The sequence below is a fragment of the Ascaphus truei genome, chromosome 3 (assembly GCF_040206685.1).
Source record: "Ascaphus truei isolate aAscTru1 chromosome 3, aAscTru1.hap1, whole genome shotgun sequence".
Lineage (NCBI taxonomy): Eukaryota > Metazoa > Chordata > Amphibia > Anura > Ascaphidae > Ascaphus > Ascaphus truei.
The window spans coordinates 411,669,190-411,693,437 of NC_134485.1; the positions used below are offsets into that span (position 1 = coordinate 411,669,190).

Here is a 24,248-nt window from a genome sequence, read left to right on the forward strand (position 1 = left end):
ACGCGTAGGGCGTTTTGGCGTGGTGACGTCAGCGCGAGGGATCTGAGAGAGACTGGTAGTATTGTTACTTTGTGTCTGTGCTCTCTGCTGGTGCTCATTTTATATGCGTTAGTATCCAGGTTTAACCAGGCTCGGTTCACTCAGTGGTTATTTGCTGAAGCCTGTCTCTGTACTGTGATTCATTGTGTTACTTTACCTTGTAGCTAACAGACATTACTGCAATTGCCAATTGTTGCGAGTTAACCAGCATTTAACATCATTACTGCTAGCTTGTCAGCATCTGCTGTACACAGACACCTATTCATGCATGAATTACTTTATGAATTGGTAGAAGTATATGTGTACAGGGATTTTGCTGAGCACAAGTTCTCACGGAATTGATTATATATTGACGGCTTGTTCAATAACCACAGTAATAATTTATTTACTGCTTTAAAAATTAGCAGAGTGTTCAGTATCAGTTTATTTCTGGATTTTTATTACCAATAGCTGTCCTGTCATACCATCTATGTAGAGTGATTGTTAAACGTCATTGGGCGCAGAATCAATCCACGTACCACCAACCTGTCATTGAGTTGCACTTACAGTGATCATATCCAACAGCTTAAATATTATATTTAGTAGCAGGACACTGATTTGGGCTATTTATCAATACAGGTTGGGTGCTCGGTACGCTACGCCACATGACGCACAATACTCATACACAGGGCAAGCACTTTTGAGCTTTTTTAGCTGAGTAACCCACTCCTCAATTAAAGGCCAATTTGGTATCACTGCTTTTGCTATGTACTATTAGGCATTAGCATACCTTACTATATACCCTGGCCATCTATCATCTCCTCATTCCCTCTCGCCAATGTACATTATATGTAGTTAACATTATCACTTTATGTTAAGAACTTATTTTACTCTATTTACCAATTAAATGTTAAGTTTTAATGCCTAGGAGTGCACTTCTAAATGAGCTTCTAGTTGCTAAGTGGTGGCAATAAATGTCTTCACTTTCCAGCTGTAGTTAACTATTTATCTAATACTACAGCACTGATTTATTTAAAAAAAATAAAGAAACACTTCACATGTTTTGCTGTTTATAAAAATAAAATGAATTTTCAAGATGGGACTTGCACCAATTTCCCTCGACCATGTCATCAGAATCAGTTCAGACCTGTGTAGAGTTCACATGGACAATTTAAAAACAAAAAACAAAACCCAAAGTGTCCACAAAGTCTAGTTGAAGTCTTGGCTCGCTCGATAACAAGTTTACGCATACAAATGGGAATTAGATGTATATTTTCAAGCTATACTCTTGAATTCCCCAATGATTGTACCTCTTGCAATGGAACTTGGGCTGGGTTTTGTCAAGCTGCGATCTTGCGTTATCAGCTGTGGACTTGAATTCCAGTCCACGGCAGTTCGGGGTGCGATACCCTGCATCGCGTCTTGGTGAATCTCAGACGTTCTCTATGTACTGCATTTTTTTATTGGTTAAATTACTTTTGAAAATGATGTGGTTTGTTGACCATACTGTATAATCTGGAATAAACAGTTGCATAGTAGATGAGGTTGAAAAAAGACGTACGTCCATCAAGTTCAACCTATGCTAAATGTAGACAACAGATACTTTATCCTATACAGGCATACCCCGATTTAAGTACACTCTCACTTTAAGTACACTCGCGAGTAAGTACATATCGCCCAATAGGCAAACGGCAGCTCACGCGTGCGCCTGTCATCAGTCCTGAACAGCAATACCGGCTCCCTACCTGTACCGAAGCTGTGCGCAAGCGGGGAGACTATAGAGCCTGTTACAAATGTGTTATTTACATCAGTTATGCACTTATATAACGATTGCAGTACAGTACATGCATCGATAAGTGGGAAAAGGTAGTGCTTCACTTTAAGTACATTTTCGCTTTACATACATGCTCCGGTCCCATTGCGTACGTTAATGCGGGGTATGCCTGTATCTATACTTATTGATCCAGAGGAAGGCAAACAAAAAACCCCAGTGACACATCATCCAATGATATCTCATAAGGGGAAAAATAAATTCCTTCCTGACTCCAAGAATTGGCAATCAGATTACTCCCTGGATCAACATCCTTCCCATGTATACTTATTTGGTATATCCCTGTATACCTTTCCTATCTAAAAAGAAGTCCAACCTTTTTTTTTTTTAACAAATCTATTGTATTTGCCATCACAGTCTCCATGGGTCATGAATTTCACATTTAACTGCCTTTACTGTAAAGAACCCTTTCCTTTGATGGTGAATAACAGTGTTTGGGTTTCATGTTGGAAACGTGTAAGTATTAATGTGGCTGCATAACAATATTTGGCAGAATAATCTGTGGCACAGAGATAAAGGGGCTTATTCTATATCCACCAAAGCGGCGGATCGGATTGTTTTGACCGGAACGTAACGGCCTGACCATTGGCTTTGGATGGTATAGAGTGCCCAATACTGACTTGCCAAAGGTCACACGGAGCTGGAACTGTTTCACCCGCTTCAAAACCAGTCATGCTACCACCAAGCTACTTCAGACCTTTTTCTTATTTCACTTCTAGTAAAGTGATCTGCCAGTGGTTTAGCAGCCCTGTGGGGTGTTTTTACTAAAGAATCCCCACTGCAAAGCTGAGGATAGAGTGGTGAGAAAAACAGCCCCAGATTTATGAAAGAAAATAAATTCCATTGGATATTTCCCCTTGATACATGTGGTGCGTTTCTTTTGCACTAGTTGAGCCCCCGTTTTTATGCCAGTGGTGGTTAATAGTAAGTAGAGATCTGTCTGTTCAAGAACATCAATGTGGCTCTATTTACCCGTAGCATAATTATACCATCTATTCTACAGCAACTTACTTTGTATTATGTGGAAAAGTCAAGTTTAAAATCTTAAAAGGGAACATGCTACCACTTACTGTGGCTGTAGCTTACATTGATATAGATGCTCTATCAAGGGCAAAAAGGTCAATATTGCTGTTTTGTAGCGATGTGTGTTACTGAACTAGTAATTGTGCCTTTCCAGCCATTCTACAGATTTTGAAGTGCACAGAAACTGGCTTGCTATCACCCACAGTCTGCCCGTATCCAAGTGGTACTATGAGGTAAGCTCCTCATTCTGAGCTACTAACTTTTCTGTTTATGGGGGGGGGGGGGAGCGGGAGAGAGTCATTGGTGGTTGCACATCTGAAGAACTGCATGTGATGTCCCAGACATACAATGGTGTCAAAATAGTTAGTAACACATCAACCTGTAGGTTAACAGCTGCAGAGGACAGGCGCACTCGATGTTTTGTCATCGGAGGAAGGTCCTTTTTTAAATATACAGTGACATGCATGCTTTTTGAGTACTGTATTGTGCTGATCTGCTGTCTTCTCACCTATATTGGTTGCTGTAATATCTGTCTGAAAATGATCTAAAATGTATATCTTGGAGATACTAATGCTGTCCTTTGAGAAAAGCTGGTGGTAATATATTGTGGGTTGCTGTAAGTAATTTGGGAACTAAAATGAGTAAATTATGGTATTGCAGGCTTTTATGCAGTATTGAGGGTTAAAAGGATGTGCAATGTTTCTGTTTCAATATACTGTAGGATTGCGCTCCTCACAGCACTGCTGTGACGATGCTGAACCAAAGAATGAATAGTTTGTCTGATCTTGCCATCATACTATAGGTTGGGGGTTATATGGTTTTAGGACATTTTAAATGGTATTGTAAGATCACAGTGCAGTAACATGTACGGTGGCTGTATGAGGGTTTGGCTTCTATGGAGGGGTGTAAAAGGCAGGTTAACATTTTTATTAGAATTCCCAAAATAGGATACCAAGGCCCATATTTTAGCACAACCTAGCTCCCATTCAAATTAATAGGCGTTACGATGGGCTAAAGCCAAGCACCCTTTAGTGCACATGGCCTAAAACGGTTATTCGTTACACTTTGGTGATTACCGGGGTGCTATCACAGGGAAACTCCGACTGACTAGAAGATTGTGTGTGATGGTGTCTTGAAAAAAACTGCAAAAGTGCCAATGAATAACCGCCTAAGTTAATCAAAGGTACATGGGGGCCTACGATCTGCTTTCTGATCAGACCTTCCTACAACAATGGTTTGAATTTTTTGCTTGGTCCTCAGGCAACCTCTGAGTGGACGTTGGATTACCCTCCGTTTTTCGCTTGGTTTGAGTATGTACTCTCGCATGTGGCCAAATACTGTGACAGAGATATGCTGAAGGTGGAGAATCTGAATTACGCGAGTCGGGAAACCATCCTTTTTCAGAGGTTTTCTGTCATCATTACTGACGTTCTCTTCATCTACGCAGTCAGACAGTAAGTGTGTCTCTTGCCCTTGTTAAATTACTCCTTTTAAAACAACGTTGGTATTTATGAATGGATACAGTTTGGCAGAGGGAAACGTTTGGTCCAAAATATGCTCAGTTATGTTGAGTACAGCTAGATGGAAAGAAAAATAGAATGTAGAAATCTAACTACGTTTGGGGGGTAGCAAAGAGAAAAAAACCTCAAACACTATACAGATGAAATTAGCAGATGTGCATCCTATATATCAGATGCCAAAAGCGTGTTTTTTTTTTTGTTTTTTTTGTTTTTTTTATTCACCCCATGGGAGAAGTTTGATTTCCTTTGCTCCCTTTTGACGGTCACCATGTTTTTAACACCCACAAAAACACCCACAACACACTGGAAACCGGGACTCCTGGCCTTGGCTCTGTAGATGAGTACGAGTAGAGACTCTGTCCCAAACATTATTCTAACAGTACAAAAGGAGACTGCACTTCAATAAATAATAAAGTATTTTATTCCATCACGAAAATAATCCACCAGGTGTTCAACAAGTGCTTGTACAGCCAAAGTCCCTCCCCCCCACATCTTTCTCTGCTCGCTCTTAGGTCAGGGTGAGATAAGGGGAAATAAATAACTTCGCAGACACTCCCCTAATACCCCAAAGAGTAGGGTTTTTAATTTCTAAAGAAACGAAACTAGCCAAATCTGTGCTTTACAAATGGCGAGCAAGCCCATTGAGAGCCGCACTTTACCAGAGCTCGGATAGTGTTGGACAAAACTCCAGGCCTCTGTTTGCGATGCTACCAGTAACTCTGTTTATCTGGATTCAGATGCTGCAAATGTGTTACTGGACAGAAGGATCGGTGTGATGTCCTGGAGAGGCCGGGGTTTATTCTCGCTGTGCTGCTTCTCTGGAACTTTGGCTTGCTTGTTGTGGACCGTATCCTTTCACTGAGCCGGAACGTGAACGGCTTTCAATTCTTAATGGGGGATTAAAAAAAAGGCAGTGTTCGTGTGAGACCTATCCAAAGGTATCGTGTTCAAGATCGGTCGAGGTAATTTGGATAAGCATATTAACTCTGGGATACCTATGCTTAGTCTTAAAGTGCTTATGTGGTGCTCCCGGTACATGAGGATTCTAGAGTTACCCTGTTCTGGCTTTAAAGATGTATATGTATCATTTTTATTATTTTTTTTTTTTTTTAGTTCTAGATGGGAAGCAGGGGGTCTCTGGAGCTGAACTGTTAATTTCCCCCTGCTTACCGAGACCCCCTGTAGGGGGTGCAGGTAGCAGCTCCGGCAGGGCTGTGTGGTGCTGTTGAACTGGCGGCTTAAATGTCACACGTGCCAATAGGAAGCAGGACCTATTTTAAACCTGCAGAGCTGTTACCGGCGCACCCCTCTTCTCCCCCTCTCCCCCTCCCCCCCCCACCTCAGGAGGTAGATATTTTGTGAAGCAGGCGGTCCCCGGAGCTGAAATGAATTGGGATCAGCTCCGCAGACCCCCTCCTCCCACATGTCTATCTAGTTTTGCTCATTTAAGGAATGTTTTAATGGGGAACATGTAACGTGGCAGCATCTCTTCCAGCACAACTGTGTGATCTTATCCCCGCCCTGGTCCTCTGTCCTTGAGACACACAGGTTAAGTGAGGTGTGGTTTGAAGGGGATCCGTGTGACACGGGAGATGTGCTGAAGCCCGCTCAGTGAGGGCTGTACAGTAGGTTCAGAATGCATTCTGCTCTTGTCATACTATGCATGTATCCAGAGCGTAGCAGAAAAACTGATGGAGCAACCTTCATTTTCGGCACACATTCAAAAGGTTCACATTCATTGTTATAACTCTCATCCGAGAGGTAGCCCCAACATTGATAACGTAATTAATACATTCACGTGTTTTTGTTGATGAAAGAATGTGAAACATCCCATGTGTATTTGAATTGAAGTGTCCCCCCTGTCCCCCCAGATTATGTATAATTGAGTACAGTATTGGTGTTCGTTTCATTGAGAAACAGCTGGCTGAGTCGAGGCTGTATAAGCGTGCATGAGGCAGCTGGTGAATTCAGATAAGAGCATTTGCTAAGCTTTGCTGTCCACAGGAGCCTGAATCTTCCAACTCCCCCATTAGATTATTGCAGCCTCAAAGATGTATTTAGCAGACATCCTGTGAGGGGGGCGTGGGGCAAGGGCAACGGTACAATTTAAATCAATCTAAATAAAATACAAAAAATGTAAACCGTGTGGGTACATGCTGCACTAATCAAACGCAGTACTAAAATATTACTTATTTTTAATATTTAAAATTGCCCATATTTAATGAGGGGCTATATAAGACCCCTTCAGACACTGCGCGATACCTCACAGACAATGGCCACAGAGGTGACACGACCCTCCGGCACTAAAAGGATTCATATTTTAACTGTGCCCGTGTTATTTCCTGATCATATCGCCAGATATTCACTTTCAGTACAATGGCTTTCTCTCTGGGGTCATGCTCCTCTCCATTGCCCGACTATTTCAGGTACAAAGTGTTTCACTGCTGTGACCACTTTCTGTATGTATATTTAAATAGAGGATAAGAGGGTGGGGTGGGGGGGTGGGCATTGGAGCTTTATTTGGCATTAACTGCCCTTTAAGTCAATTGCAGTTATCAGAACTTGGTGAGTCCCAGTGACACTGATCTATGTATCCAGGCCCCCACACTGGCTGTATTCATATTAAAATGATGTTAGGAGGCATTGAAAGTGTGTGTCCTATATAAGGGCCAGTGTAATTGGCTTCAAGCACCCAAAAAAGTGAATTGTTCTTTGTATAGAAATAGCATAAATTCATGATATCTGCTTCACAGTACAGAAGTCTAATTCTATACTAACTAGACACTCCTTTTAAACCAGACCCCCAACCTTTTCCCCCCCAAGTAATTATCATAATCTTTTATTAATATTGAAGTGCCAAATCTCTAATTTTTATATAATTTTAGTGTCCATTCTATGTGCATACGTAACGTTTGTACATATGTACATACTTGTATTTCATTTCTAAAATCACTGTAAAATGTCACTTTTTGAAGCGCACTTTTTTTCTTATTTGCTTTCTGTGAAAAACAAATTGTTTCCGTTCCTTTGTGTCGTGTGAATGAATGTAGATCTGCAGTATAAGTCAAAAAAATATACATACAGTGCAACACAAATATACTATGCAAAGTGTGCGTGATTCAGACCTTACTAGGGACAGTGTGAGAATGCAGGTTCTACAAAGCAAGGACTTCAATCTCAACTGTCGTGGGAGATACGACGCGTTATAAGGAGAGAAGAGGCTGAGAGCGGGTCCCACTGATACTCGTTCTGTTTTATAACAGGAGCAGAAGTAGAGTTGCTATATAGAGGGATGAGTGGAGGTTATTTCAGCGAGCTGCTGCAAATTTTTCAAAGGTAGTAATGAACTGTAGAAAAGCCTGACACATACTGTACACAGCAGTAACGTCAAATGGTGGCTACACCACATCTCAAGGAGAAGTACACAATGCTGCAGCTGCCAGCACCGTTCCCTTCCTCCGTGACGCCTGCACGGTTAGTAATGTGGGAAAGGAGAGGTACTTGGTAACGTATTCTTGGCTTCTCATATACATAGATATGTAACAAAACTCTGAACGGATAAAGAAACCTTACAGGCTTGGCTTAAATTGCTAAACTAATAACGCAGTGTCCTACAGCACAAGGCTGCCATGGTCTGCACTTCCGTTATATTCTGTGGTTAGTCGATGAGGTTGATAAGACATGCGTCCAAGTTCAATCTATACTAAATTTAGACACGATACGTTATCCTATATCCGTACTTACAGTATATTGATCCAGAGGAAGGCAAACACAAAACCCCAGTGACACATCATCCAATGATATCTGCTACGGTACATAGTGTGTAATCGGTATGGAAACATATTGATTTCCAGGGACGGGCAAATGAGTTTGTTGATTCCCGCGGTTGTCACGCGCGCTCTGTGCAGTGTTCTCCCACTGGCAATACAATGTAACATTACTCCATAATTGCTTATGTACAAAACATGTACCATTTTTTTCTTTTCCGACAGAAAAGACATTTGGAAGGTGCATTCCTCTTTGCTGTTCTCCTGAATTTCAAGCACATCTACCTTTACATCGCCCCAGCGTACGGGGTGTATTTGTTACGATCTTACTGCATCACGGGGAATAATCCTGGTGAGTCTAAATCAGTGGGGTCCAATCTCCTTTTTTTGGGTTAAGGAACCCCAAGTGAAATTCTGAGGAACCTCAACCCTCTTTAAGTGCCTCTGTGATCAGATGCATTGTAAGGAACCCCAACCCTCCCTAATAGTGTGTCTGAGATCAGATACATTGTAAGGAACCCCAACCCTCTCTAATAGCACGTCTGAGATCAGATGCATTGTAAGGAACCCCAACCCTCTCTAATAGCACGTCTGAGATCAGATGCATTGTGAGGAACCCCAACCCTCTCTAATAGCGCGTCTGAGATCAGATGCATTGTAAGGAACCCCAACCCTCTCTAATAGCACGTCTGAGATCAGATGCATTGTGAGGAACCCCAACCCTCTCTAATAGCACGTCTGAGATCAGATGCATTGTGAGGAACCCCAACCCTCTCTAATAGCGCGTCTGAGATCAGATGCATTGTAAATGCTTTCAAATGACCAGAAAATTGCAGGGAACCCTTAAAACAGGGGTGCGCAAAGTCTCCCTCATGCACCCCCCGTCTCCTCTCCCTCCTCCGGCTCGGGCCCCGCATGCCCCTGGCTTCAAATGATGTTGCGGGGGCCATGTGACGTCACTTTACCATGACAAACTTGATGTCAAATTGCCATGACAGCGTGACCCCCGCAGCGCCATTTGACGCCGGTTGCCATGGAGACACGTCGCTGAAACGCAAGGCAAGTTAAACGTTAGAGAGGCCTCGTGTGATCCCCGGCATTTATTTGAAATGCCTTCTGGGAAGCGTGGGCCTCTAACAGCCGGCAGTGTTGGCGCCCCCCACCCCCACTTTGCACACCCCAGCCTTAAGTGATGCCTGGGGAATTACAAGGGTTCCCGGGAACCCTGACTGAAAAAAACACTGGTCTGCATTAACATACAGGACAGGTTTTTTTTTTTGTTTTGTTTTTTTTTTTTTTTTTTTTTTTTTTGTTTTTTTTTTTTTTAGGTGGGTACAGAACAGAAATGTTTTTGTAACTGCAGCCGTGACTGTACAACACAAGTGAATACTGATACCATGTCGCAATGCTTCTCAACCAGGGAGTCGGAAAAGAGCTTATGATGCGAATTTTTTAATTTTATGGTTGAAACCATGGTACATTTCAAATAGAACATTGAATTTACAATGACATTGAACATTGTCATAACCTCAACCGTGTGATTGTTAATGCAATTGCACATTTTGTTGTTTAGTTTAATCGCTAGGTATTTTATTCAATTCAAATGGGGTATAAATGATGTGTATGTATATTATACTTGGGGGTGACCTGATTTTCAAAAGTAGAAACTAGGACACCTTAAGAAAAAATTATTTGTATAACACAGAGCATCCCCATTCATGTTGCATTATTGTTTTCCGTTTCCTAATATAACACAAACTCGTGTAACAAAATGACAGTTTGGTTTATCTTAATAGTTTTCATTGGCGTTTACCAATATTTGATGGATCACATAAAAACATGGTGTCCATTTATTTTTCCCGGTTTTAAATGACATGTCAGGAATCCAGGACGTATGATTACCCTAATTATATTTTACCTGTGCTATAGTGGGCGGAAACTAAATTGTGCTATATTCTAGTGTCTGCCTGTCTGTTTTTCTGCAGATGGATCTATCCGCTGGAGAAGTTTCAGCATCCTGCGTTTCATCTCTCTCGCCCTGATCGTCTGCTTAGTATTTGCAGTTTCATATGGACCCTTTGCATGCATGGTAATAATGTGCTTTGTCTTGTCACTTTTCTGTGCTTGAATCAAATATACTGGGCGCAAGTCCTCCGTTTCTCACTCGGGACCTGGATCTGTTACTGCTCTTACCCTGCATGGGATCCATTTCTAGATCTGTTACTCTGGAGCAGGGCTGGGCAACTTCCGTCCTCAAGGGCCACCAACAGGTCAGGTTTTCTACATATCCTGTCTTCAGCACAGGTAGCTTAATCAGTGGCTCAGTCTTCGACTGTGCTGAAGCAGTGATATCCCTAAAACCTGACCTGTTGGTGGCCCTTGAGGACTAAAGTTGGCCACCTTCTCTACTAAAAAAAAAAAAAAAACTGTGCATTTGATTTCCTGGCACATGAGTGTGTCTAGGTCACACAAGGATCTTTACACTTAAGCATTTAATCATAATTGCAGCATATGAAGTTGTGGCTTAAAAACGTTGACGTTTTATCGGTGCATCAAACCATTATCAGGGTCTCGTGTCGTCCTCACGCTGCTTGCAAACTCGTGTGTTTATGCATAAACACATTTCTAATAGTGACTATTTTTTATTAAGTTCGGTTTCCATCTAATAATCAAATGTTATTCACTCGGCTTACAAACGTGCCGACCTACTGAGAATCCTATGCTGGGTTTGAAGCAAAGTGATTAACCCCGTTATTTAAGAATATTTTTTTACCATTGTTAACGGCTGATCTATACTTTATTTTGTATAATGGGGTGCGGTTACTAAGGTCTCCCGGCTGCAAATGTAGGACAAAGCTAATGCAAAAAATAGTCCTATTCATCAAAGAAAAGGAATCCCATTGAAAGCAATAAGTGTTTTTCCTTTGATAAATCATTGATGAATTCTTTTGCACAGACCTTGCCCCAGTTTTGCAGCCGGGAGTCTTTTTGGCAAATACCCCCCTTTTTATATCATAGTCCAGTATAAGAGAAAATGGAGTAATGTGACATATTTAAGAAGGACGTTTAAAAAAAAAAAAAAAAATATCCATAAGGCCACATCAGGCGCTATAAGACATATTCAACCAAATAGGCCTCTAAGCTGTCCTATAGCACTGTTAGTAAACATGGCCCTTTATCTATTACGTTGAACATTTACGTTATGATGTACCATACATCTCATGCTGTTTTCATATTTATCTCCTATTGTTTGTATAAACTGATTTATTGTGATATCTGCGTATTTTCTCTTGCAGGGTCAAATACCTCAAGTTCTGTCTCGGCTTTTCCCCTTTAAAAGAGGCCTGTGCCACGCTTACTGGGCCCCTAATTTCTGGGCATTGTACAACGTGATGGACAAAGCGCTTTCCGTTATCGGTACGGCTTTATTAAACCCCCCGCTCTAAAGGGTTTCAGGACGGCACTCGCCTTGGAATTCTGCACGGAACATGGCGCTGATTCTCTTCCCCGCTGTTTCTTTGGTTCTTGGTTATCATGTTTTCCTATCACATTCCAGTAAGGGTGCGCTCTGTAGGTTTCAACCTCTGCCTGCTCTTCCCAGCCTTTCTGGTAGAATGGATCCTATCTGTGTAATAGCAACTGTATAATACAGGGGTGGCCATGATGCCATCAATCGTCCTCTTGGACTGCCGTTTAAATGTAAAAATCCATGAATTGGTGCCAGTGAGTGGGGTGCCCCACTGTTCCAATACTATAAATAAATAGTGCATGTGGAGGGGAGCTATTTATGGGACTGCTGCTTTTTAAGTGGACTTCCCAGTGCACTAATTGAGGTGACATCCTGAACTGCAATGCCAAATAATTTTAGCATGGTTTAAATTGTTTTTAAGGAAGCCAATTAGATTGTTAAATTGTTTACGAAATGTCTGTTGTCCGACTGCGGGAGATTGCACCTTTCTAATAAGCGTTCATTGTAAGCTGATGGAACGGGTGAGAGTCTCCTCCCAGGGCTGCCTCTTGTCTCAGCTCTTGTCCCTTCCCACGCAGGTGTGAAGCTGCAGCTGCTCGATCCCACGAGTGTCTCCGCAGGCTCGATGACGGGAGGTTTGGTTCAGGAGTTCCAGCACCGCGTCCTTCCCTCCGTCTCACCCATGGCAGCATTAATCTGCACCTTTATCTCCATACTGGTAATCCAAAGAGTTTGCCGCTTGTGTTCAACACAGATGTGCAAAGATGCTAAAGAAATGTAATAAGCCAAGAGAAAATCGCTACAAAAATAAAAAAGAAAGGTCCAGTGCCTCGGGATGACCGTAATTAAAAGGTCTAATCGGATGAAGGAAGAAATGTAGTGCAGGGTGCTAAAAATTACACTACCCTAGTTAAGATCGAACAATTTCTCGTACTAAAGCTACATTCAGGCACACCAAGAAATAAAGATAGTTGGTGTAAAATGTCCTTTAGAAAAGTTGACAAAGCATAACAGAACTCTGCGTTACGGTTTAAGTGCACAAAAGAAACGTTTATTCTGTAGCTAAATACTCACAAAAATAGTATATAAAAAAATGGCTGTGACATCAAATAAATTGTATCTTCAAAGATGGTTGCATAATCCATTGGGGGGGGAGGGGTGTAATCCTGTCCGATCTTGGTATCGCGATGTTAAACCTGGCTCCTCCTCCTCTCTCTGTTAATCTGTCTTTCAACTAGCTAAAGAAAAGCTGCTGGATATTTATCCAGACAAAATTACCTAGTCGGACTTCCTACTACTAATTCTATGACCAGATCTGGTACCTCGTGTCTTTCAGAACACCCTAGTCCATTTAGCATGTCATACCTGATGAGGAGCGACCCACCCTCCATACCAGGCCATAAACTAGTTCTTATCAGTTTTGATTACCTCTGCATATCATCAGTTGTCAATAACTGTCTCTCTCGCTTGCCTTTCCCCAGACACCTCAAGACCATCGTATGGCCTCCCTTCCTATCCATAAATTCTGCTTGTTAGAATAAGTTAGTTATACCCCTTAAACTTAAAAAAACTTCACTTGTAATGAGATCTACAGAAGATTCTGACATTATCCTATGTAAGATCTTCTTCATAACTCATTCTAGTGTCAGAATAAATTAGCCATATTTCATTTTCTTAAATCTCAAACACTTGTCTTATAATCATCTCTCACACTCTATTCATAGTTTTAGGGGGAAATACAATATCTTGCATCAGGTAAGTCACATCATAGACCATTAAAGGACTTTAAAAACAATCAAAAACAGCACTTAGTCAATTGAAGGACTTCATTATTTTTTTTAAGTGCTGTTTTTGATTGTTTTTGAAGTCCTTCAATGGTCTATGATGTGACTTACCTGTCTATCTTTATTTCTTGGTGTGCTTGACTGTAGCTTTAGTATACAAAAAAAAAATAGAAATAATATTCATAAAACGACATTGTATGAGTTTTTGCATGTGGTCACGTTATAAGATATTTCTCAATACCCTGTGTATCCCAATACGTTTTATCTTGTATGTTGTGCTTGATAGAGCGCTTTCCTCCAAATACGACGCTTTGTCACTCGCAGCACCAACCTATTGTCATTTAAGCTGTTATAATTAGTTTTACGGTTTCATGATGGACCAATTGCAGAATCCTTTCACCCCTGATTTACGTGTCGTTGCCACAGACCACTTGAGTGTTAATAATGTCTTAGAGAACCGCCCTAAGCTTCTGTTTAATTTATTTTTTCTTATTGTAGATTAACAAAATTGGATAAAAGCCAGCAATAACCGTTTATTTCAATGCATTTATTATTTTAATGGGTCTGTGTACTCATTACATTACCTATAATCTTTATCGTTAAGGGTTTTTTATTTCTCTCCCCTATCTCCCCTCCCCCCCCTCTATTGGGTTTTCCAAAAACACAATTTTTGTCCTCATAACGCACCATTATACGGCTTTCATCTGTATCATAATTTTTATTTTGTAGAACCAAATATTTGCAACTGTTTTCTTCTGTGTTTTTTTTTTTTTTTCAGAGCTTGCACCTTTAAAATGAACTATTGAGCATTTAGTAAAACCTTGGCACCGGATACTGTTACACGCATGTCTCTGCTTTCATGGTAATGTTCAACCCTTTGCTTGTCTGTCTCCAGCCATCAGTCTTCTGCCTTTGGATTAAACAACAAGGACCCAGAGGTTTCCTTCGCTGTCTGGTTCTGTGTGCACTGAGCTCCTTCATGTTTGGCTGGCATGTGCATGAAAAAGCCGTCCTCCTAGCTATACTTCCATTAAGGTGAGGGATAGATGAGTACTTTAGGCTACGGCCCCAGTGCCTGCGCTGCACGCGCGCGTGTGAGGCTTGCGGCGCATGCAGCCGAATTTACCGGGCTGTAGGGGAAAAGATAGGGGGGCGTGATGGGGGCGCGGCCATGACGTCACCCGGCAGGTTCGCCCTCATTGGCTGACCGGCTGGGGGGCGTGGCCTAGCACTCAGTCGCTAGGTCTAATCACAATTTTAATGTGTGAAAACGCACCGCGGCGGCCGCCCCTCGCAGCAGGCCCGGCCCCATTGAGGGGCGGCTCTTATCCCCCGCAGCGCCCGCCATAGTGAGCGCTGCAGTAGCCACTAAGACTTAAATGATTATTTTATTTTTATTTGGACGAACGATTGATGTTTTAGGACAAGCTTTCAAAAGTTCTCTCTCCTCCTCAGGACAAGCAATTCCAAGTTTAACATGGGTGTAAAAACCAAGATAACAATCTAAGGCAGATGAGGTAGAGAAGGAATGGCAATGGGGATGGTAAATAAACAGACAGGGTTTTTCCACCAGCTGAAAGATACAGTACATCAACAATTAGTACATTAACTGAGGGGCAGATAAGATATGCTCACTGCATGATTCCAGGAAAAGAAAACCCGTTTCCTGTACTTTGCCATGGCAATGGGGACATTTGGAACCTCCCCAAGCAGTGTTAAACCAAGGGAGGGTAAAATAATGGAGTCGCACCAATAAAAAGCAGTGAATAAGACATTTATTAAGTTACTACAGCTTGTAGCACCTTACAGCCAAAGCTTGCACCAGCAGAGGCCTGCACATACAATGTACTGTATATTGTTTTTATAAATGTATTGAATGACGACCAGACAGCCGCCCTGCACAGTTTGGCAGGAGAATCTCGTGTGGAAATAACAAGAAGTATTTCTAGAAAATGAGTGCACTCAACCTCCTAATAAATGAGAGAACTCATGAGTTCTCTCATTTATTAGGAGGTTGAGTGCACTCATTTTCTAGAAATACTTCTTGTTATTTCCAAATTAGCCTTTCATTTCTAAGTGCACCACTCATTTCGACCGGCTGAGTGGGAACTGCTCTTTCTTTATTAAATAGGAGAATCTTGTGCTCTGAATCCCCAGTACATTTCCATTGTCCTGGTTGAAGGGGCGGTGAGCCCTACTGGAACGTTCTCCCACGCCTGGTCGTAGGCCATTTTAGTGCAAGGTTTGATCCATTTTGCAATTGTTGCCTTTGCAGCTGACTGTCATTCCCTGGTACCCTCTGGAAGGACGAACGGCCTGTCTGACTTTTTTTTTTAAAGCCGGCGACCCTGTCTAAGTAATGCCTCATGCAGCGAACAGCAGCTAGAGAATTTAAATCTTCTTTACGTCATGTTGGATTTGGACAAAATGAGAGAAGAACTTTCTCTGGGTTGAGATGGAGAATTTTTTTTTGGGTAAAAAAAATAATGATAGCCGGGTCTCAGCACAATTTTATCCTGATGTAGAACTAAAAAAATGATGTGATAATAATGCCTGTATTTCTCCTCCAAATCTCCGTGCAGATGTTCTCACAACCAGGAACACAGGCTTTAGTGTTGACGTTCTCATTAATTTGAGCGGTTTAAAAGGAGAATTTATGACCTTGAAGAACTAGAGACCACTCCCATTGGGGACTTTCTCTCTCATCTGTGGCCTGAAAAACTTTACAGCCTGCAGGAACCTCATTACAAGTGTATCTGTAGCCAAATGCCTTTGTAAAATAATTGATGCTGCCAAGACCTGAATTTTGTAGAGAACTTGTATTAAGTCCTTTTATCTAGTCCATGCTGAAAAAACTGGTCAAATATTTCTTGGGTCAGGCTCTTTAAAATGTATCCCAGACTTGCAGCACTGCTCTATAAAAGCAAACCGTATCCAATGTATATACTTTTGAAGTTGAGTCCTTCGGAGAGACTTTTTTATTTATGAGCAATTGCCGCTCAATCTCCAGGCCTGAATTGCCCAATTTTGAGGATTTGGGTGCTGAATTGCTGCCGACTAAGTCTTCAAAGAGGTTTTGTTCCCCTGGAATGTGTATTACTGTAATATCTTGCAGATTGCTTTCTGCCTGGGTTGAATGACTTCGGCCACTTTCCATAGAGACTTGCTTCTTCTTCCTCCTTTTCTACACAGGTATGCTACTGTTGTCTAATACCTTTACGCAAAAGCCTTATAAAAAGATGCTGAAGATTTTAAAGCTTTTTATATGGATTTTAGTTCCAAAAAATTGGATGACTTTGTCCAGGTTAGTGGCCATAGCCGTTCAATGAACTTGACCCTGAATTGGGCTCTGCAGGCTGTTCTTGCATCTGTGGACAAGAAAAAGCAGTCCGCATCCAGAAGAGAACATGCCTCTACAAGGTTGGCTATTTTTTGGCCACCATTTCAATTGAGCTCTGGTTCTTAGGAACAGATGAATACCTTCAAGTTGTTCTAAGGTGTCCTTGTTCCATTGATCCAGGAAGTTTAACTGAAGAGCCCTGTATGGAACCTTGCCCACTTTATTACTTCTAAGCTGGCTGCCATCGTTCCCAGCAGTTTCATGCAAGCTTATGCTGTCGTCATAAGATCTGCTCTTATTTCTTTTACGTGCCTGATGACGATATGTAATGCCTTTTTTGCAGAGGTAAATGAACCTTTTCGGTGACTTCAACATGACTGAACTTTAGCTTTTTTCCAGGTGGCTTTTCTTGTCATTTATCAACCAACTGAGTTCTTAGGCTAACACTATTCTGAGATGTGATACTAATATCTCCTGGATTTTATCAAAATATTGTACATATGTGGAAATATCAGGATGCTTTGCTTCCTCAACTCTGCGATTTAGGTTAACCAACACTTTTGTGGGTGTCCTTGTAGTCGTTGCGAAACCAAAACGGAGAGATGCATACTGCAAATGACAATCCCAGGCCAGGAATGTGCATATAAACATCCTTAAGATCCAGTGACACTAGCCAGTCTCCAGGCTCTTCTGACTATCGCTGACGACTCCTGGAATCTTCTGTTTTGTTTTTGTTTTTTGTGGTGTTTCTTTTTTTGTTTTTGTTTTAAGAATGGTATTTCCAAACTTTAAGTGCAGAACTGAGTGGAAACACCCTGTGGGATTCTTCATTAAATACTGTATGTTTGAATAGATGCCCTGTTTGTTTTTTTGGGTGGGGGGGTGGCATTTGAATCATCTGCAACCACTTGACTTGAGGTCGTAGATAATTTTCTCTGTAGCATTTCTTGATTTACTTTGACTTGGTGTTTTTTTAGACTCTATAAAAAATATTTTTTCTTGGCAAGACTTTGAATTCTAGATGGTAACTGGCTGATATTTGTAGAATCCATCTGTGGAATAGTTGGAGCCCACGTCGCCTTGAACCTGTTGAGCCTTCCATCTACTGGTGACTGGAGCTCCCCTTATTTCATACAAATTTACCTCCTATAGGTTGCTCCTCTTCCTCTGGAGCCCTGAAAAACATTTACCTTATCCACCTCTCCATGATGGATGTCGGTGTAAAACCTGCCAGAGCAATAGGATCTTTCTTGTAGTGTCCAGACTCTGGCTGTAAAGTGGGCCCTACGAATCGTCTCATACGGCGCTCGAGGAAGAAAAGAGGACCTTCCACCTGACACTATGGTGATTACGTCTTTGAGCCTTTTGACAAATAGGTCACCTTCGAAGGGATGAGTACATAGGTTGTTTTTAGACTTTGCAACTGCCAACCAAGGACGCGGCTACAGGTGGAACTAATGATTTTGCTGCCAAACGTTCCATGTCGAGGGAAGTTTCTTCTATAAATTCTGTTGCCAGCTTGCTCTCGACTAAGTTGCCTAGAATAGCAGCTCTTTTTACTCTATCCAGGGCTTCTTTTATATTGGCCAACCAGATCCTCATGGCTTTGGAGACCGGCGGTTGCTACTGCAGGTCTGCATTTTTCTCCTACTGCAAGAAAAGATATTTATGCAATGCACCTTCCATCTGTCTCCCCATAGGATCCTTAAGAGATCCCATCTTCTACTGGTAGAGTCGTTCTAGCCAATCTGCCAATGGCCGTATCCACTCTGAGAGCAGCCTCCCAGACTTTAGCTTCCTTTTCTGCGAATGGATACATCGTATTGAAACGTTTTGGAATCAAGACGTTCCAGTCTGGCTGAGTCCATTCTGTTTCAATGATATCCTGGATCACCCTATGAATGGGGAATGATCTAACCCAGGGTTGTGCAAAGTGGGGGCGGGAGAGTTTACAGGGGGGGTGCGGTGGCTACAGAGGTCCCGCACTCTCCCCAAGGCATTTAAATTAAATGCCCGGGAGGGGCAGCGCGAGGCCTCTGCAACTTCTTCTACCAGATCTTCGGCGACGCGTTGCTATGGCAACGTGACGTCACATGTCCCAGCAATGTCATTTGACACCGGAGCCGAGATGGGGGGCGCGTGAGCTGGGAGATAGGCAGGGGGGGGGCGCAAGTTAAACTCTTCGCACCCCTGATCCAACCTTCCTCTGCGCTCCATTTTGTCCTACAGTAGATCGTAAATTTTTCCTCTGGTTCCTCAATCTTGAGTGCTTCTTTTACAGCTTTGACCAGGCTATCAGAACTGGACCAAAAGTAGAACAGTCAGCTTGTGCCTCCTCAGATGACCTCCTGTCTTTTATATTCTGTAGGAAATATTTGTTGAACATTCTGAGTCCTCTTAAAAAAAAAAAAAAAACAAGCTTGGATAAAACAGTATCTTTACCTTTTTATCTTATGCGCTTCCTTTTTGAGGACTGCGTTGCTGAGTGCAGACTTTGTGATGGTGTCTTTCATCCATGTTGGAAAAGACTTCCTCAGCTCTGAAGGTTGCTGTGCTAAAGCTCTAACGCACTCCTCACGAAGCGTCTTTCCTACCATAGCCGGCTTTTCACAAACCGCACGTACTTTGCCGCTTTCTTCCTTGGATGCAAAGTTTCTACTGCAGCTTTAGAATAACTCTCTTCTGGCTGAGCTAAAGTACTGATTAAACTGAAAAATATATAAACATCCAAAAGTTATCAAAAAAGTTTTAAATATTGGAAAAAAAGGCATGTAATAAATATGTAATAAGCACCTTTTAACAAAAGTTCAACTTAAATGCCTTTTTAAGGAAAAAAATAAAACATTTCTGATCAAAGTATAACCAAGCTTACTTGCAAGACTTGGGCAGAGACTTCTTAATGCTGTCCGACTCCATTGCACGGACTTGCTAGCCTGAACGCTGTCGTGTACGCCACAGCTGTGAGCATGTGACCTGCATACGGGACAAGGGTTAATATCCCGCTCGCAAGCTGTACCACTTTTCATTGTCGCAAAGGTCCCTCCCCTTATACCATCTGTCACAAACATCACCCAAGTGAGCACGAGACTTGGCTATGCATCCTGGGTTAATACACACGGCTACTCTCCTCCGCAAAGTACTTTTAATGAGTTAATGTGAACCCCTTACTCAATTGCAATCATATCTATCCATCCAAGAAATTGGCAGATCTATTATTTGTCCGAAAATGTAAAAACTCTCTCCAGAGCGTACAACACTTGATTCATAGCCCCAAAGCATCACTTAATAAGTGTGTGTATATGTATTGCTTAGATTACAGAAAAAGGATTACAAGAACATAAGATTACAGTAAATGCGTTTAGTTTTCTTTGAGGCTGACCGACTAGTCTCTGGTTATCGTTTGACCTTAGTGACACGTCACTTTTAGTGAGCCATCCGTGATGGCCCGCCCCCAATTAAGTCCTCCTTTTAAGACCAGCACAGACCCAGGAAAAGTCTTGACCTGTCATAAACCCAATATATTGTATTTTTTTAAATCAAATTGTAGCTACATTAACCCCTGAAGCACCAGATTAATTCAAATATATTAATATCACATGATATCATGACAAACGCTGATAGCGGGGGAATCCCCCACGTCTGGGAGGGCCTCCTGATTTACAAATCATCAGAGTGCGGCATTAGGGGCAGAAGAGTGGGAGAGAAACTATCCTCTGGAATAGACTACGTCCAGAAAAATGTGAGGGCAGTCAGGGAAGCACAATAACACACCTACTTTTCTGTCCTATCCTGGCCAGAGGCGGAACTGAAACCAAGTGTGCCAACTGTCATAGAGATGTACAGGAAGGGTATTTTACCTGCCTATTCTGTATGCTGGCTGTCTAGCGAAATGTTAATGCATTTTTCAAGCCAAAACCGTGACTGTCATAAAGTTGAATGGGTATCGCATTGACTTTGTCATGGGAGCGGCTACTGCAGATCTGGAGTCCAGTGGCTGGAATAGGCATGGCAGATAGTGGAGGCGTATTCTGGGTCACAAGCATAAGTAAAGATGGGCAGCAAACACAAAGCGATGGTCCGAAGGCAAGCACAGGTCAAGCCTGGAGGGAGACGAGCGTAGGGAGGTCCGTGCAGGGTCTCGTAGCAATTTAACAAATGGTGAAGGCACAGGGAGACGGCAAGCTAACTTACAGGGTGAACCAGCATAAACTGGCCCTGAAGAACAGGAAGGGGAGGTTTAAATAGGGCTTGCTGGAGGAAAGGGACAGGAGCAGGTGATCAGGAATTCAGAGTCTGTAGAGGGTTGTCTGCAGAATGCACCAGCACAGATCCACAGTTTAGACGGCAGAGTGGAAGAACTGCCAGCTGGTAGCAAAGGCAACAAGAGTTCAATTTCCACCAGGGTCAGTCCTGATACTTTTGACTTTTTTTTTTTTTCTTTTTAAATCAGTGTGCCCTGGGAATCTGTAGCATTCTCTGCATACACAAGGTGCTCTATATTCTGCGGTATAAGTGCCAAGTTCTTTCACTTTTTAATGTACCTCCAACATATTGCTTGGTGTGACTGTGAAGATTTTCACCAATGTTTTGCAGCAGTAATTAGAAGTGATAATTACAGCTTTGTGATTTTACAGTAATTTACTTCTGTTTGAAAATAGGCACAGTATTGTATTTTTGTTAACGTAGCATTAGCCAGTCTACATAGCGCTTTTATAGCGTTTCTTCCCCATCTTATGTCTCGTATAATAATAAAACTAGGGATGTGAATGCATAACGCATTAATGATTGGGAGAAAGGAGCCCCCAAAATCCCATGCAATCTTACAATCTTTATCCATTTTACATTCATTGGCCTGAGCCACCGACCAATAGAAATGAAAAGTAACAACATAGGAGGTAACATTTAAATGTGATCAGGTGTTAAGAATGTAAATAGCATTTAGTTGGAGGAGCCTTGTAGTTCTCATGAAAACTTGTAATTATAGTTAAAATGTGTAAAACTGTCTAATTTCATCATACAGTAATAACTTCCACCTTGTATTGTTATCATTAATAGCTGTAAATAAAGTAAATCGTTATGCAGCACTACTAACATTTGTCTTCCATAGCCAGGAAGAACCTCTGATGGTTATTTTTGCATGTCTTTTTAGCATGTTGTCGGTGAGCAGTGCAAAGGATGCTGGGATATACTTGGTTTTGGCCACTGCTGGCCACTTTTCTCTCTTGCCCCTGCTCTTCACAGCTCCAGGTACAATACTTTCCAGTCTACCCTTATAAGCAGCAGTTGGGTTTTAGTTTAGTTTATTCCTAAATGTTCTTGCTAACATGAAGATTGCTGTTTTAAAGGTAGATATATGCAATGATTCTCTACATCTGTATATGTGTGTGCATACCCGTGCATCAGTGTGCAGATAGAATGGCACACCAGACTAATAGATTTAAAGCTTAGGTATACCTTTATCGACGTTTCGCTGTAAAATCATATCAGAATAAACCCTGATGGAGCTGTGATTTTACAGTGACATGTCGATAACAAAAGTCATTATTGGCTTTCAATGTATTAGTCTGGTGTGCCATTAATGCTACACTTTGCTGTATCCAGGATGGTTGCAATTGCATTTGCAGCTTCTGCATTTGAATGCAGCACCCAGCACTATTTCGTATTGGAAGGAGTGCATCCCTCTGTGCTCTTCTGCCTACCCGTGCCCCCACACGCTGAGCTGCTGCCTACCCGTGCCCCCACACGCTGAGCTGCCTACCCGTGCCCCCACACGCTGAGCTGCCTACCCGTGCCCCCACACGCTGAGCTGCCTACCCGTGCCCCCACACGCTGAGCTGCTGCCTACCCGTGCTCCCACACGCTGAGCTGCTGCCTACCCGTGCCCCCACACGCTGAGCTGCTGCCTACCCATGCTCCCACACGCTGAGCTGCCTACCCGTGCCCCCACACGCTGAGCTGCTGCCTACCCGTGCCCCCACACGCTGAGCTGCTGCCTACCCGTGCCCCCACACGCTAAGCTGCTGCCTACCCGTGCCCCCACACGCTGAGCTGCTGCCTACCCGTGCCCCCATACGCTGAGCTGCTGTCTACCCGTGCCCCCACACGCTGAGCTGCTGCCTACCCGTGCCCCCACACGCTGAGCTGCTGCCTACCCGTGCCCCCACACGCTGAGCTGCTGCCTACCCGTGCCCCCACACGCTGAGCTGCTGCCTACCCGTGCCCCCACACGCTGAGCTGCTGCCTACCCGTGCCCCCACACGCTGAGCTGCTGCCTACCCGTGCCCCCACACGCTGAGCTGCTGCCTACCCGTGCCCCCACACGCTGAGCTGCTGCCTACCCGTGCCCCCACACGCTGAGCTGCTGCCTACCCGTGCCCCCACACGCTGAGCTGCCTACCCATGCCCCCACACGCTGAGCTGCTGCCTACCCGTGCCCCCACACGCAGATGTAGATAAATAACCTAATTGGTCATTACACCGGGAGCTCTTTATTCCGGTAAGATCATTTATTTTACTCGCTCCCCTGCATGGCAGCACCACCAAGCATCTATATGTATTTATAAAGACCATATATTGCCTTCCAAGTTAAGTATTCCTTTTCACCCAAGCCCTCCACTTTAAAGGCAATCGCTCGGTTACCCATTTGTCGTCCATCTGTATAACCAAGTCACTGAGTGATAAGAAGTACTTACTGATGCTAAGCACCCCTCCACCCTCCACAAACAGCCCACCACCCTCCACAAACAGCCCACCACCCTCCACAAACAGCCCACCACCCTCCACAAACAGCCCACCACCCTCCACAAACAGCCCACCAGCCCTCCACAAACAGCCCACCAGCCCTCCACAAACAGCCCACCAGCCCTCCACAAACAGCCCACCAGCCCTCCATAAACAGCCCACCAGCCCTCCATAAACAGCCCACCAGCCCCCCATAACCCATGAAACACGGTATTATTTAATAAACTTATTAATTTCTTGTATAGTGCTACACTACACAAACTCTGTCCTATAGAGTTTACAATCTAATTTTAAATGCCTAAAACTCAGGCCGATAGTGACGTACAAACTATTACAAGGCGTTCACCCGCTTCATAGGAAGTGACTGCCATTACTCTGTTCATTTAATATAACCATGTTTTGTTATAACTCTGTGCCCAGGAGATACTTGAAAACGAACGGTAACTCTCACTGTATTACTTCCTGGTAAAACATTTTTATAAATAAAATTAAAAATGGAGCAACTAATTTTGTAAATAAACACCGTACTTATTGTCGGCTGCATGCTGTACCAGCCAATATTCTCGGTGATTAATAAACAAGTCGCCATTGGAAGCCAACTTTAAACTGTAAGAATAGGAGTTACACATTGTTGGGTTTTGCGGAAATATTACTGGTGGTGCATTGTAGGAGGACGTTCGCAGAGGTATGCAAGGGAGACTTGTTAAGGTGAAATTAGATAAGGCTTTTATTGCGCCTGTTTCTTTAACATAAGA

At 42.8% G+C, this 24,248-nt stretch overlaps 1 protein-coding gene across 4 annotated transcripts in view; it reads left to right on the forward strand.

Moving 5' to 3' along the window:
* Positions 1 to 24,248, forward strand: part of ALG8 (ALG8 alpha-1,3-glucosyltransferase) — a 33,202-nt gene that overhangs the window by 6,917 nt on the left and 2,037 nt on the right. For 2 of the 4 annotated variants that reach the window (XM_075592617.1, XM_075592620.1), the window contains exons 2-11: positions 3,027 to 3,105; positions 4,133 to 4,326; positions 5,130 to 5,239; positions 6,751 to 6,818; positions 8,385 to 8,511; positions 10,145 to 10,248; positions 11,456 to 11,576; positions 12,207 to 12,346; positions 14,308 to 14,447; positions 21,902 to 21,999. In XM_075592617.1, the coding sequence (XP_075448732.1) occupies positions 3,027 to 3,105; positions 4,133 to 4,326; positions 5,130 to 5,239; positions 6,751 to 6,818; positions 8,385 to 8,511; positions 10,145 to 10,248; positions 11,456 to 11,576; positions 12,207 to 12,346; positions 14,308 to 14,447; positions 21,902 to 21,999 (1,181 nt within the window). The remainder of the gene's footprint in view (positions 1 to 3,026; positions 3,106 to 4,132; positions 4,327 to 5,129; positions 5,240 to 6,750; positions 6,819 to 8,384; positions 8,512 to 10,144; positions 10,249 to 11,455; positions 11,577 to 12,206; positions 12,347 to 14,307; positions 14,448 to 21,901; positions 22,000 to 24,248) is intronic. The other 2 variants (XM_075592621.1, XM_075592618.1) reach the window with 2 other exon arrangements.